The 17,657-nt window shown below is 29.2% G+C and overlaps 1 protein-coding gene across 1 annotated transcript in view; it reads left to right on the forward strand.

The window, feature by feature from the left end:
• LOC126846726 (uncharacterized) overlaps positions 1-17,657 on the forward strand; it is a 47,000-nt gene that overhangs the window by 5,340 nt on the left and 24,003 nt on the right. The window contains exons 2-3 of the mRNA XM_050586506.1: positions 7,237-7,388; positions 15,725-15,842. Of these exons, the coding sequence (XP_050442463.1) occupies positions 7,242-7,388; positions 15,725-15,842 (265 nt within the window). The 5' untranslated portion in view covers positions 7,237-7,241. The remainder of the gene's footprint in view (positions 1-7,236; positions 7,389-15,724; positions 15,843-17,657) is intronic.

Consider the following 17,657-nt stretch of genomic DNA (forward strand, 5'->3'; position numbering starts at 1 on the left):
ACATTTTTCGGGTGTTTTTCTCGATTTTGAGGAAAAAGTATGATTTTTTTTTTAATTGTTGTCCTATTTAAGTATCTTTCAAGTACGATTTCTGATCTATAGAGTTGCTACACGAACAAATCGTTTAAAAGATATCGTGGGTCCAGATACAAAAAAATAAAATAAAAACACATCATTGTAAATACAATACATTCTCAGCTCAGCATCGAAGCCAATAAAAAACGTTATATATCCAATAAAGTCGAAGCCCGCTAAGTGTAATCGTTTTCGACCGTTCTTAATTAATATTATCAAAACTTTAACGGAAATTCTTCAACTAGTGAACTTTTAGTTATCTCGTCGAACTGGCAATAATATAAAAGTTTTTTTTTAAACTTATGGCTTTTTTTTAATAAGCTTTCACTAAACTTTTGAAGTTATTTTTTCCATTAATCGTCCGGAGAACAAATTAAAGCTGATTGGCCTTCCATTTTTTCAGCCTTAGCACAATTATATAAATTGATTTGACATTTTTTTTTTGCTAGTACTAAGTTAAAAAAAAAAATTAAAAAACTTCTATACAATATGTTATACACTTTTTATCGTATAAGTATTAAGTACCCAACGTGCTTGTTTAATTGTGCAAATAAATTAAATTAAAATTTTAAGATTATGTTGTATTAAGTACCGTAATAAAATATAAAAGTCGTGATAAATAATTAAGACGGCGTTTTAAACAACGAAACACATTAACGTTAAGCTCGTTTTGGAAGTGTTTCGCTAACACATATGGTCGTTATACTATAATATACAGGGTGTTCCGATGAGTATGAGCCGGTCTTAATTTGTCTTAATAAAAACTATGGAATTTATTCTTATCTAAAGAGTTCTACCGAAAATTAACAATACTGGTGGTATCGGCCAGTCAAAATGTTCAGCAAGTTATTCTGAATTTTAAAGTTCTATTAAAAATATATACGTTACTATTTCAAGTTACAAGAGTTGATATCGCTCTAGAAAATTCTAAATAAGATAAAAATTTGAATACTGTCTTATATTTTAAAATAACATTAACTAACGTGGCTGCAAAAAGAAAAACTGCAAAATTGAAATTATTTTTAAAGAATATCCTTAATGAATCACCTTGTATTGATGTACCCAACAAAATGTGTTATGACAAAAACATGTTGAAGAAAACTACTTTAAAATATGTTTTATTCTGGCTAGTCAAAAATATGACTTCTAATTTCCTAGAAAATACTTTGTTCTTTATTTTTAGAAAAGAAACATTAAACAACTTAATATATTAAGTTACCAGGTCAATGTTAATAACTAATATTATTTTGACTTCTAGTTTTTAAACTTTTATTTTAAATATAGTAGTCAGTATATTACTACTAGTGTCAACTTTGTTAATAAACTACATATCAACCAATTATATATTTTTTAAGACTGCAATCAGTGTTGGCAAATTGGATGCTCATTTGTGTATATTTACATAAATTATAAATCATAAATGCATCGAAAAGTTTCTTATTCGCATTGATTGTGTTTATACAAACCAATAAGAAAGTATAACATTAAACAAATGTATACTCTGTAACATAACTAAATGCATGTAATTACTAAGTAATACCATTAACACGTGTGGTATAGCTGTAAAAGTATCTGTACCTACTAAGTACTGTCTTGTATCTAAAAAAGATAAAAAGAACTACAATCGCGGTTTGCTACTTATTTGACAGTTGGTAAGCTTTAGTGATGGAATTTATCACAAGGTTTTGTGTTAAACTTGTCAAAACTCTTCCAAATGTATGACACGGGAATGTACATTTTTCCTTTTACATGACCCAAAGTGTGTTTTTGACAAATATTTACATTGACCGTTTAGACCAACAAATAACACTAATATGTATTAATATTACATATATTTAGATAACAATTAGGCTAGAGAATCTACAAAATATTAAGTATTTCCCAGTTTGTTAAATAAAATATTAACATCCTTAGTACTCATGTCACTTTGATGGTTTTTTATGGATGGCTCTTACTTTTTGTATGTGAGCATACTGCTTACAATTATTATGATTAAGTTTTAAGTGATGAAAGCTCAAATAAATTACTCAAACATTAAACGGGCTCGACATAAAATATATTTTTTTTATAATATTTAGACAAATATAGTGACCAATTACATACTCTATATAGAAAAAATGCGACTTAAGCCGTTTGGATCTCTGTTAAAAACGTTTTCATCTCAATAAAATGGTCGAGCACGACCTGTACGGTTAAATCGAAAATAAAACGCATTTGGAAAATACCATTTGTCTCCATTCATCATTCTCGGACAACAAAGGGTGCGTGTGTGGTGTGAGAGGGGAAAAAACATTCGTCCTTATTTCTGGCGGTACCTAACCGTTTTGGGGCCGACAAAACCGTGTAAAATATTTGAATATTCTGCAGATTGTAGTGTGGTGATTTATTGCAAGCACAATCTGGAAACGCCTTAAAGTATATCGAAACGGCACCCAATTTATCAAAATCATTATTTATATATATAGGTATATTTTAAGGATTTTTACTTTGTTTCTAACGTATGTTTTAAGAGAATGTGATTTACTAGGGATTTATTAGCCACTTGATGGATCTGAAAATTATTGAAAATTCGTGTCGTCTCCATTATTGTTTTTAGATCTTCGGGTATTTGTGTGTCTTTTTCAAGTTATTAATTCTATTTTCCATTTTGTTTTTTAGCTTCGATGCAAAGCGAGAAGGTATTGTTAGGTTGGTTTTACTCTGATGTTTTATCTTTATAACGTTATCGACAAGATAAATTAATAGTTACTGCAAATAGCCATTTTTTTTTTTTAATCTTTATTTTGTATTACAAATGTTTATAATAATTTTATTCAAATACCTTCCTCGACACATAATTTAATAACTGTAATTTACATGACAAATCAACGATATGTTCTCGGAAAATAATTTCAGTTAATAATAATAACTTAGTATATAAGTAAAATAAAAAATAATAAAATGTTTTAAGATGATTCATTGTATAAATTTATATTAAATTACAACTTTCGGCCTGACTTTTGATCCGTCTAACGAGACCTTTGCTAGATAACGGCGCTAAAACTTCCTTAAATGAGAATTAGGCTTTTTTTACAAAACGGTAGACAAGAAGTTACTACACTGTTTTGATATTACCAGAACATGGATAGTTCCATTACAATGATTTTTATCAGTTTTCAATATATTAGTACCCGCAACAGATTGGCATCGAAGCGTTTTATTTTTGTAGTTGATTTCATCTTTCTCAGTTTTAATAATTCCTTCAGTAATGTGACTACACCGACCTCACTATACTCCAACCCCACAAGGTCCCACCCCACCCCACTGTGCTGGCTATTTTACTTATTTATTCACGTTAAGTTTTTAACCGATATATTAATGACAAAAATTAGTATAACCGTACAAAATTATTTATTCTTTATCTTATCATTGACTTCTCATTCTGGTTAGAACTGTGGAAATGATTTTGTTGGAAATTGTTTATTTTCTTTGTACTTGTTACGACTGTATAAGTAATTGTTGTGATACGGTTGAAAAAGGAAGTATTTTCTTTGTGTTCTTAAATAAATGTAATCTTTACATTTTGAAAAGACAACGTAAAGTAGGTGAAATTTCGAAGACATTATCTTTTTTATTTCTCGGAGCAGGTTTTTAAATTACTGATTAATGTAAATGGCGTGTAATTAAATATTTAGACCATGTTTTTTTTGTTCAAACAAAAACATCTCTTAACTAATTAGTATTCTTAAATTCAACCACTTTTTTTGTATAAAATATTCAATAAACTTTTTTTTTATTCTTGCTTGTTTTGAAATTGATATTTGGCTTTGAGTTTCTTATTCAAATAACGGGAAATGTCTCTCGACAAATTTATATGTGTCTATATTTTTTTCTGTTTGTCTTTTGGTTTTTGTTAGTGGAAATGTTACTGAACTTGTAGTATCGACTTCTTTATATGGTATATATATATTTTTTGAATTTGCTTATTTATTAAACGTCAAAAGCAAAGTACTAGAGTGTATATTTTTTCTAAGATATACATTCAAATAATCTATAAACAAAATAATCCAGTATAAAAACATAGCACGTTAGATATAAAATATTCAAATCAAACTAACCTATAAATTAAAAAAAATAATGATAATAACAAAAACATCTTTTGGCATATTTTACAACCCATTATTATTATTAACGAGCGCGTTTGTAGCTGTAATTTTGGCTGTGGCGGTTAATGTAAAATGTTTTTTCTGATGGTGTTCAAAGAAAGTACCTACATTTAAATAATAATATTCTTAAATCATTTTAAACTATCCACCGTTTAAATTATGGGAAATGAATTCGACATCAAAGTGTTCGCATCGATCTGGTAATGTTTGATCATTTAGATAATGTACAGCGTATTGTGCTTTACCTTAAGATTAAGATCTGGTATTGTACCAAGTATTTAAAAATAACTTTCTGGATACTCTCACGCTATTTAATACTTATCAATATAGTTTATTGGTTCAAACGGGCAATGTCTTTTCTGTATTCTAAAATTGGGACTTACCCAGCCTAATCTATCTGTAGTAATTATATGTGTATGTAATTTTCTATCACAAACTATTTTAATAATATAACCGTTCATCGGTCCGTGTAAAGGAAACGTATTGGACACAGCAGTGTGCTGCTGGCTCATAGAATTAAGTACATAAGTAATATTCACTCTAAGGATCAATACAAAATATAAATAAAAGATGTGGGTAAAATAGGGTTTCCTGACCTTTTGAGCTTTTCACAAACGTCGGACCACACAAGTCGAGAAAAGTTTATAACTCCTAAATCTCTGGTGAATAAAGAATAAAAATATACCGATTGGTAGAATTTTAAAAGTTGAAGAAATTCTAAACGTTGGAAAAGGATAATATCATTATATTTTATATTATATTTTTGCCTCACACATCTTAGGTATCATCCCACCAACATTGAGAAAGCATTAGGTAAAACCAACACCGATGCAACTATTAATTATTACAATCCTACAAAACGTACAAACTTTTTTTAAATAGTTTATTCAAATGTAAATATGTATGTACTATGTGCACTTGTTCAAGTCGTATTTATTATTAATATGTTGAATAGCTGTCGAAGCCGCCGTTATTCTTAATAAAAAAATATATATATTTTATTGTAGTGTCCGAACCGGAAGTCAAAAGCCTCTTACTCAAAGAACAAAGGTTAAATGGTAAAACTAGATTTACTTGAAAATTAAACAATCCACATTGTTATACGTAGGTATTGTATTAATAATGGTTTTTTTTTGTCGTTTTTAAAAATATTATGAACCTACATTTCTTTTATAACTGTAAATAAATTAAATTATGAATGGAATTAAATTAAAAATGAATAATTACTATATATATATATATATATATATATATATGCTGTATATTTTCGTAGTTTAAAAAAAAATGTATTATAATTTCACAATTCAGACAATTTAAAAATAAAAAATTTTACCATTATTACAGAAATCTTATATTTTTAAATCGGAATAACAAAATATTCTCCACGCATACAAATGTTATTTTTAAAGTATAATCTTTATTTATACATTGAATTTATATAAATCGTTTAGTGAAAGGTTATTTTCCTCTCATAAGGCTCATATTTTTAATAAAATATTTTATCACAATATAATGTTGGTAGAACATGATCATCCTAAACTACTTTGTTGGCCACTATCATATTTATAACATGCATATAATACACACAATCCGCTTTATAAATGATTACAGCTGTGTAAGTAATACAGCCATAATATTGTTATAATATAATCTAATACATTATACTATATTCCAGTGAATTAATACCGAAATTTGAACAGGAAGTAACCTCCGTTAAGTTTCCGTTGGGTTTTAATCCTTAAATTTAATTAACGTATTAAAGTGAGCTTTTTTTTTTGTACTAGGTAATTATAATTGCTACATTGACATAATATAACCTAACCTAACCGGCTAATATTATTCCTGCATTATATTTTGCCGGAAATACGAGACTAATTTGTATAATTCCATTAACCACCACTTAGGACACAAAGTGTATTTAAATTAATTTTATACTATGACGGTGCGGACTGATTAAACTCTTAAGTAGAGCTCGGTAAATTTGTAAATTTACTTGATATATTATTAACTGTAAGCTTACTGTCTAAGTTTTTAAATAGTTCTTTTTCTTTCAAAGACAGTATATTATTACGCTCAAGTTTACTTTAGTAAGTAAATATATTTAATTGAGATTGACACAATCGACAATTATATTCGTTCTGTCGCCATCGTGAAAGCCACCATTTTCAAATCGAATTGATTCAGAATCTGATATTGGGATTGCAAAAAAAGGTTTATGGATTTCGGATTACAGAATTTTAACATTTTCACGTTTACTATTAAAAACTATGACAATTGTTGAAGAAAGTGAAAACGTACGGTTAAAAATAATAATAATCAAGGTATTTTTTACTTATCCTTTTTCTTCTTTTTTTTATTGGGGTTTTCCGATATTATGATATAATATAGGTTTTGTTTGAACTAAAAGGATTCGATGTTTGCTTATCTTATTACTTCCATCCATATTTACCTTTATTCCAAAGGAGTCGCGTGCCGAATAGTTTTAACACACAATCGGTAAACAACGTTGGTGTCCATGTCTTTATATTAATTTACCCCGAGGCTGTTCTTGCACATACACACGTGTAAACAGATATATAATATTATAACAGACAAAAAACAAAAGCATAAAATGAAGATTTTTGTTCAACACGGTTCTCGGGTGATTCTCTCGTTTAAGTTTCTATGCCCAGTGACAGTGAATTTTCCATGAAGATTTATTGTTATCTATTTCTTTATCAAAGTTAAAATATTATAACTGATAGCGTGATGATAATTATTATTTTATATTTAAACTTAAAAGTTTAATTACATATCTGTGTTGTAGTTCAGTCTGCAGGTAAATTATGATATTGCGTGAGTTTAATTTTCAAATCGTTACTGTGTTAAAGTCATATTATAAGACAATCGAGTGTGGTCGTACGACTGGCTCTTGCGACTGATACATCATTATTACAAAACCGAATTATATTTTCCGGGTTCTTAAATATATTTGTTTATAGCTGTACTTTATCGTAGATGTTTTTTTTTCTTTCAGAAAAGATGTATCGAAAACACGAATCGCTGATTACCCAAGTGACGAATACAGCAGACGATATTCCAGTTATAGTTACAAGATTAGCGAGTGTCGACAAAAGCGATATTGAATACTATTTTTTTTCACACATACTCCGAGTGCGTGTCTTGCAGGTAAGACGCATTCAGATGAAACGATAATTGTATTCGAATTTAACTCCGCAACTACAACTTCACAAGTTGCTGCGGGTAATGTTGAGGAAAACCTAAAAAAGGCGAAGCATGAAAAGGTGTTTTGGCTTTAGCTTAAAAGAGCAAGTGGGTTTTTTTTTAATGAAAAAAAGCTTTTTGTCCAAATATTTAATGTCGGTATTATCACCAATTAATCGATTGGAAAAGAAACTGTCTTATCACTAATGTGATAATCAAAATTTTTTATCAGTATTTCTTATCAATCCCTTATCAATTAAAATGTTTGTTTAACTATAGGTTAAGTGATAAGTGAACGTAACGGTTAGGTCGACTCAGTTTGTTTTCTTTTAAATCCGAAAAAACGTATATTTGTGTTAAAAATATTTAGTTTTCTTTTTGACATTTTCATGTCTTAGCTCTGGCACATAACCGAAAATATTATAACGAAAATATGTAACACAAATATTGTAACGCAAATATTGTAACGAAAAATGCGTTACCAAAAAATAAATGGGGATGAAGATGAGGGGGGGGTGGGAATGAGGTTGAGGGTGGGAATTAGCTGTGGAAAATAACCGAAAAAAGCATAGCAAAAAAAGTGTTACCAAAAAAGAGTTACGCTGTTATCTGATATGAGATATGAGATAGGGGTAGGGGATAGGGGGTTAGTGATAGGGGTAAGATATAGGAGATAAGAGATATGTTGTATGTTCAACGTTCAAATTAGAACTAAACAATACATTCAAAACAGTTTAAGGGCCCAATTTCTCTATGAATTGTTTTAGCCAAATAATAAACACTACAATATTAGCCAGAAACTTGATGTTTTATTTAATATACTAGCTTGTTACTGCTTCTTACTAATACTAGCTTGTTAATATACTCTAAATTTATTCGATACTTCAACTAGAAATGAAAATACTCTTTTGTGGTTGCAGACTCAGCTGAAAAACTTTTGAAATTAAAATTAAATAGTGACTCTGGCTTTGGACACTGTAAATAGAGAAAATGGCAAAATTACCCAATTCCGACTAGGACCAATTTTGAGCGTTTTCGTTCACGGTCGTTTTTCCGCTGTAATCTGAGTGTCCATCTTAAAACGGAAAACATAAAATACAAGTGTAATAAAAATGTATCTCCGAAAACATGACCAGGACTACAAATTGTTTTATTAATCCGTGTCGAATAGAAAAGTTAATTAAAAAATAGGTTTTTTTGTTGTTTTGTTCTAACTTGAAGAAAAAAAATCCAGTATAACATTTCCATTCACGTCGTAGGAATTTTAAGTTATCTTTTGAAACTTACTGAAACATTGGAGAAAATTTATCCGAGTCATAAAGAATGCGTTTCTATTTGAGGCTTTTATTGCTGAACGTCGTCGGTCCAACATCGCTTAACGATTTTAAAACATTTAATGAAATTGTTTGTTCGCCGTTCAAACAAAGCACATATGAAAAAACAAGCTTGGCTTATATTAGAAGGAAAAAACCAACGTTGCAATTGGGACTAAACATTGTCTTTTATGTAGCCTATTCGCGCGTGTGGCATGTAAATTGCGATTTTTATTTACAATTTTAACAGATAAATGAGCAAAATAAGCCCACAAGAACTTCGGGGAGAATATGAAAAGAAAAGACATATTTTTGGTGCAATAGTAAGAACGATGAAACAGTTAAAATTTAAATTAAAAATAATAAATATATTATTTGGAAAAGTTGGGAAATCAAACAACTTTTGAGACCAATGATGATATTGTACAAACTAATGAACCTCTTTTGTTAAGCGATTATTGATTATTTTCTTTGGGCAAAAACCGAGTATAGTATCAATTTGAAATTAATGTATTTAAAACACATTAACACATTTTGGCGGGTCATTAAAAGATTAGAGCATTATTCACAAATGATTTAATAATGGGAAAAGTTCCCGCCGTTCAAATGCAATTTCTAAACACACTTTGCCTGTCACAACTCAAAGCGAAATAAAACGTCAATGGACAAAAAAATAAATTTACCTATAAAATATTGTAATTGAAAAATTTAAAAAGATATTTACTGTTTACAGTCGTTAAAGTATATTTAATTATATAATTTACATTGAAAACAAGCTTTATTAGATCTGCAAGTCGGCTGCCCTTTTACCGAATGGAAAATTGCCAAAAACAAAATTATCATAATTGATCGGTTTGAAGGCTTAAGTGTAAAATACCAAATTCTCTCTCAAAATTCAAAATTCTTCTTATTTTAAGCTAAAGCTAAAGACGTTTCGTGAATGAAAAGTTTGTAGGCTTCTCGCCGCAGCTGATTATCCTTATCAATCTCTATTCTTATTACAATTATATAATGTATTAGTTGATTTTACAAACATTCTCGTGACGTTGATTGACCTATCCGATAATGTATTTTTAAAACTTTTATGTTTTAAATAATGGTCCTTTAAACAATACATTTGTTTTACTTAAATACACTTTGAAATACCAAGCTGTACAGGATTAAAAGTCCTGATGTCTTAAAAAAGACTTCAGTTTACTAAGTTTTCTAATTTTAAGAAATATAAGGTACCTAAAATGTTAAATAATTGCAATATTCTTTTAAATAAAGTGGATATTTTTTAATTATAACACATTTTCATGTGTTTCATTTATTTGCACAACTGCCCATTTTGTTTAGAAAAAAAAAAAAATTTGTGCCTTCAAAGAAGATTCTATTTTTACCAGCTTAAATATGTCGAATGGATCCGCCTGAAAAATAGAAAACACACAAAACGTCCACTGCTTAAAATTACATAGTTGAGTTTCCCGCCCTAAAGGCGGGATGATGTACCTAACAGTTAGCTATTTTTCTTTTATCGTACAAGTCACAGCTAAGTCGAAGTGGACGACCTTCAAAAGGAACCAATATTAAAACAAACGGTCGAGTGATATATATATATATATATATATATATATTGACATGTTACAATTTCAAAGGGTCTAAAGAACGACGGTTAATGAAATATTTGGCGTTCAAAATTAAATTTACCTACGCATTTCATTAACGAATAAATTTTATCGAAACAAGATGCTAAAGTGAACTATAAATTATTACTACACAAGACAGTGAAGTAGTATATAAAAGTGCTCAAACCGAAACTTCAATAGCACAGTTGCGAGTAAATAGAAGCAAATATACATAAATATAATATTCTTTTCATAGAAAAAAGTTGTTTTTTTCGCTTATGATTTTCTTTTATGACAACTATTCCTTTGTTACGCTGTTAAACCCCAAAGGTAGGTATCACTATGATGTGTTTTTTACTCTCTTTGTACGCCTATTATATTATACAATCGACATTTCTGTAGAACAGTTGGATCGATACCTTTTAACCTGTATTTGCCGTTAACATCAAAGTCTAACCAAAATCCACCTTATTCAATTCGAAAAAGTTCCGTCTAAAATTGTTCATGCCGTTTCCTCCATGGTTTACCCTTATTGATGACCAACACCACATCAATCACAATTTGTAAAAGAATTCTTGTGGTTTTTAGCCAAAGCTACATTAATGTAGAAATGCAAGATTAATGTTCTTAGGTCATGTCAGATTAAAGGCCTAAGACAATGTTACTTTCATGTTAAAAACTATCCGATCGTTTAATTCACGTACAATCAAATGTCTAATTATGAATTCCTAAAAAAAAAAAATGCTTTATAGATGGGTTTTCCTTTTAGAATTTCTGCGTTATACATTATATATTATGCAGCCATTCGTTAAGCGTGCCCGATTGAATACCGTTTCACGAATTTGCATTTAATATAGTCAAGAACAATATTATTTTCCGTCTTGTCAGTTACTTTCTGGTTTTCTGCGGTACTAAGTACTTGACACCGAAGCGAATTCACACCTAACGCTTTATGATTTCGTTAAATCCGTCGAAACTCGAATGCATGTAATATTGTTGGGTATATTTCAAAGGCTTATTAACTTTGCTTGCACGTGGAAAACTTTTTGTTGTCACGTCGCGTCACTGTTTAAATTACGAGTAAGTCACGATTTATTTCTGAAGTGCAAACGTTCTGCTTCGTCTACGCCTATTAAAGGGTTCAAAGTGAATCAACATTGTACCAGCTAGTGTGTACACATTGAACACACAATATGTATATGATATTATAATTAGGGGGGTGATAAAACATGATTTGTACTCAGCTAGATAGAAATACACCGTTTGGGTGTTAGAAAATATATTGTAAGACGTTGAAAATGTATACATCACATAAATTGACATTGAAGAGTTTTCCAAAAACTGTTATGCCATAATCTTCAAAACGCTATGTATGCCTTAAATAAAAATAAAAAATATGGTCATTTGTATTTTTCCCTTGTACTTGGATTAGTATTTTGAAAACCAGTGCGGGTTAAACTGTATAGCGTTGTTTGGAGTAAAACGTTTACATAGCGTGACCAAGACGTTTAGGTTAAAACACTGGAGTTGAACAATAAGTGTGTCTGTTATGGCACGAACACCAAATTGTGCACGGTATTATTTTTGGAACCAGTGTACCGGAATCTTTTGCTATTTTGCTTTTAACCACTTTTATTAGTTACACTAACCGCTTGGTGTAATTACTTGGTTGAGAATTTTTGTTAAAATACGTTTATGACCGAAAAAATGGCATTTTTTTTATTAAATCACATTTTTTATTTTAACAGAAAATTAATTGATGCGAACCAAAAGGCTTTAAATTAAATTTTTATCCACAAATGCGTTTTCGGCCATACTTATTATATTTTATCAATTTTCTATCTGTTTTTTTAAGAGAGAACTACTTTTATTTTAAAAAAAAAACAAACAAAGCGGCTACCTGTCTAACAGAATATACATATATAGTGACTCAGACGTCAATGTTATAGGTTGTAAAGTACAATTCGTAGAGTTTAAAGACAAATAAACAATACATATGAATAGTAAAATCAATAGTTTAAGACCAATCAAATAATCGGATATACATATTGTATAAATTGATTAGAGTTATTAATAATATAATTTTAGCAAATTAAAGTATGCATGAAAAACATATAATACATTAATCAATCACTTGACACTAATCATAAATCACACAGAACACAAATTTCTATGTATTATATTTAATGTATCCTTCGTTATTTCCATACTGATTATCCTTAAGTGTTGTTTCACAGTCCAATATGAATATATTATATTTATATAGTTTTTTAGCAATTTTAAAAATGTAGATATTAATGTCAATACCAAAAATTCGTCGTTGGTGACACGACTTGGCCGACTCCAAAATGACGTTTCGATAGAATACTAAATTAGTTTCAATTGTCCTTTTCAATCAACGGTTCGCACAATTTAGGTCATGCACACAATGGCGATGTAGCCGCATAGTAATTAATGGCTACAATTTTTATTGTTAATAAATGGCGTTTGAGTTTTTGCGATTATTTAGCAAAAAATATCATAAATGAGGGTGTAAAATTCAAATCCGAACTACGATGGCAACGTTTGTGTTGCTGCACATAATTTATATGGATATAAAATATATAGCATAAGCGTTTTTTCTGAAAAATTATTTACAATAGAAAAAATTACTATAACATAAAATTCAACTAACGCTGTACAATATTATGCATATGGCAATGGGTAAGCACAACAAAAAAAAAAATATCAACAACAAAGGGGCAGGGTGCGTTTCACTTGGCCTCATGTCAATGATCAAACCGTCTAAAGAACCCAAGCATCCGACCCTACTCAAAAACTTTCATTTCACATCAAAGATGCTTGAAGAAAAAAAACAATGACCAGTCTTCAAATAAATCGAATATTCTATTATACAGTATAATATGTATCCTAATTGCATGCCATCTCCAGTTAAACGTCATAATTACATACATACTAGACTGCTCCAGTGACCTTTACACATCTGTCCGTGACATCTTATTTAAAAAAGTACTACTTGCCTCCCACCGTAGGTAATTATTTTTTTTTATTCAATATTATTATGGGTCACAATTCGAGTCGCTAAAGTTGTCAGCGCTCTGGCAATATTATAATTCTAGAAGATAAAATAGATTACTTTAATTTGGTCACCCTGTATACAAATTTATTATATTATTTCCTCGAAAAACGTCATACTGTTTTCAAGATACTTTGATCTAACGGTGTTTGCTATTCAATCTAATCATATTATATACAAGGCCCGCATGAAATATCACACTATTAGAAGAGCCAGGTGTAGATTTTTCAAAAAATGTTTATTTAAAACTTTGGGTTTTTTATCATAAAATATTGATGTGAAAAAATAAATTTCTCTATAACATATGATCCTACAAAATGTTCTTATTTGCAGTCAACAAATTTTTTTCACAAACAGAAAAAAATATAATTTGTCAAAATGTCCAACCCGACAAAAACACTTAGCGAACTCCGTTTAAAGTATCAGCAAAATTAAGAAAAAAAACGTTTAAGTCAGAAAAGTTGTGAAACCAATTTAGAGGCTAAATAATATCGTCTTATTTTATCGGATAACGTCTTTATATTTATGGACAACGAAAATGTCTCAACTTGGCTTGGCGGCTACTTTAATATTTTATAACTATAAACCAATTTTATGATCACCAAAATTGTAGTAGACATTTAAAATTGAATTTGTTACTTTGTCAACTAAAAAGTTTCAGAAATATTACTTAAAAAAATGTTGCATTATGTGTATAAAAAATGCATTGTTATAACCTTAACCTACAGAGGGGTCAATGGAAATTATTGATAAAGAAAAACCTATCTATTTAATGTAAGACACTCATTTTTTCGGGAAATAATTACCATGGTATAGTTTTTCTTTTTGAAAACATTTTTGTTTATGTTATTCCACATTGCTATACGGTCACCAATTATTACTTACCTTTATTTAGTATTTTCTAGAGCGCTGTCAATTTTTAAAACTTATACTTACTATAATTAAAAAATATATACGTTCCCATTTAAGTTTCAAAAGTTGATAGCGCTTTGGAAAATACTAAAAATATTAAATAGCATAAATAAAAATGATTACAACAAAAAAGTGTTTTCCGAGAAAATTAGCGTCCTACGTTAATTGGATCACCTTTAAACGAATTAACTTTACTTCCAACACGAGAAAAGTGTTTAAAAAAAATAAGAACTAAAAAAAAAAGAAGATAAAAAGCTTTATGGAAATAAAAAAAAAACGCTCATTAGAATAAAAACTAATAAAACTACTACTATTGGTAAAATTGTCTTATTCTGGATTGGGTTCAAAATACAATTATTGTAATGTAATTGATTGTAAGAGCAAAAGACAAGTTTTCTTCTTGTTTTCAGTACACAACAATTAAAACCGCTTATTTATTTTTCTCAACTACGGTGTACAGATTAAGTAGTTTTTAAAGCATTCTACAAACGTTATTAATGATTTATGCATGTACGGTATGCGGTTTATGTTTATCAAAAGTAAAATCTATTTATTCACAATCTTTTCTATTTATCGCTTTGACCATTCGCACATCTTTTTGTCTACACTGAACACGTCCAAGCCCAGTTCGACTTTTCTCTCTTATTTGTTTTCCTATTATTATTGAAACGGCTTCTGGGCTGTTTCATATATTTTACTAAATTTCTTATTTCATTCTCCTTGCTTTTTATTGCACTATTCGTTCAACGTACAATTTATTTATTTCTGCCACGCCGTTGCTCTCTCTTTTTACTTGTCTACTATAAAAAATGCACACCCTTACAACATTACTCCAACATATTGTGGCTTCATGACGTTTTCAGACAAACCTCCACGATACGTCTAATGTTTCATGCTTTCATTTTACACATTTTTTTTTTTTACATGACTGACCCTTTTTTGACATTTACCCCTTTGAGTACATACCGCAAATAACTTCATATCGAAAAAATTCAAACATTAATGATAAATATGAACGATTCGGTTCGGCGATTTCAATACACTTAAAAAACGTTTTGTATTAAAGTAAAAATGTCTTTTACTGTTGTCTAAACAAAATATTTATTTTATCATTTATTCAGATGACTAATTTATTAAGCCAAGCACTAAGATAAAATTTAAACATTAAACAAGTACATATATATATATTAGATATGTTTATTTTTTCAAAAAAAATATTTCATTAACTATTATTTTATCTGGAGAACTATTTAATTATCTAAACCTAACACTGGTAAATTGTAATTGTAAATATAAAGTTTGACAATTAATTATGTATAAATATTTTTTTTACTTGATATGTATTTACATTACACCTATTGAAACCCATTTTTTTATAACTTGTTTTTTTAGATTGTCTGTGGAATACTGGCAGTTGTCATGGGAAGTGTCGCATGCATAGAAGATAAGGGTTCATTTGCCAATCTTGGACTCGGAATTCCTGCGGGCTTAAGTACTGTACTGGCTGCCGGTATGTAATTTACAATATTTAACACTGACTTATCTTCCCATCTTCGTTAACTTCTTTTGTCTCTTTCTCTTTTTATACATCGTTCTATTTTGTTACTTTATTTCTTTCTCCTTTATTTTAATTACTTATCCTGATTAATCGCTTGTCTAGTTTATCGTTTACCAAGCTTGGAGAAAGTACACTGTGTGGTAAACTTACCAATTACATATTTCAAATTTATTTAAGTTTCAAGTTTAGGTTCGGTGGTGGAGTGCGGTAGTATTCACTCTTAAAAAAATTTTAAAATCTGTCTTAAATGAAACATAGACTAATTTAGGTCAATATTTGTTTAATTGTATGTCTTCCAAACATTTAAGTGTTTATTAAATTTATCATCATCAGCTTAACAGGCCAACGCTGCCATCAAGAGATGATGGTTTACTAAATTGTATGCTAATAATAATTATTACGAGTATAAATAAAATGTAAACAGATTTTCAAAACGTATTAAAATAACTAATAACAAAGACAAATGTTTTTTTTTATTAAAATGGTTACTTTAAAATCATTGTTTGTCAGATTCAACTTAGCTTTCTCCTTAACTTCATATGCTTTTAACTTTTACTTAAACGTTATAAACTCACATAACTGTTCTTAATCCAATTACCGTTCTAACTTCTAACCATTGAGCTAACATTCTCATTGTTATATACAATATGCGTGTAAAACAATACATCATTATGTTTGGGGTGTATTAGGATATTTCTTAGTGGTATTCCAATAGAGATCACTTCGTTGTGAACGAAACAATAGCACAACTCATTACCTCGAGTAATTTACCTGTATTAATTAGTGTTTTGCTTTGTTAGTTCTCTGATCTCGGTCGGGTCAGTGTCAAGAAAACCTGATTTAGGTAACGCTAGTTTATGCGTTCAGTGGTAATGGATAAGATTAAGCTAACCTGACACTTTCATGTTGACGGTACCAACATGTAAATAGATATTTTTACACCTGATGTCAACAACAACTAGGTTCTATTACAAACAGTATTACCGTTACCTAAGAGTGTATAATAGAATGAGGTATTATAATATAGTTACCCATTTCTAAAACATTAATTATACAATGATGCATTTGAGTGGGTGTATTAATTTTGTGCAAAAAGAACTTAAAACTTATCTATATAAGGTTACAGATAGTTTTTTAACTATAGTTTTATGTAGTTAATAATACACAGATGTATAATTAAGCCAAATTTATCAACATCGTATAACAGATGAGTACATATTTTAAAGTGTAAAACTTGTTTGCTTAACTTCAGTACCTACTTAATGAAACAATTTTCATCTTTAATTTTTGTTTCGGTTAATTATTTTTGTTCATACATACCGTATAAACTCCAACTGGTTTATTTAGATTGATTTATTCGATTAAAATGTATATTTTTGTTTTCAAGCAGTTGAAAAAATGTAATTTACAATTGCTTGAAAAGTACTTTGCTTAAAATGATTTCTAATATTCCAAAAATATTAGAGTTGTACGCAAAATAAAACTTAAGAGGCAGACATATTTTACACTATATGATAGATACATAGATAATTATAGATAAAGAGGCAGAGATGGATAAGCCATTGTGTTGTTATAAATACAAAAGTGGCACGCCCACATATTCAAAAAGGGTGGCAAAATATGGCTTATCCATTGTGTTATTATAAATAAAGTAGTGACTCGCCCACACGTTCAAAGAAGGAGGCAAACTATGTACGAAGGTAGTGTATTGGCATACTTATAAATATCCCTCTTGAATGCATACTAACCGCTGGCTAGTTTTAACAA

The sequence above is a fragment of the Adelges cooleyi genome, unplaced genomic scaffold, assembly GCF_023614345.1.
Source record: "Adelges cooleyi isolate 19-005CV unplaced genomic scaffold, UGA_ACOO_1.1 ACOO_flye_CR_arks_rails_tigmint_CR_PRNA_9, whole genome shotgun sequence".
Classification (NCBI taxonomy): domain Eukaryota; kingdom Metazoa; phylum Arthropoda; class Insecta; order Hemiptera; family Adelgidae; genus Adelges; species Adelges cooleyi.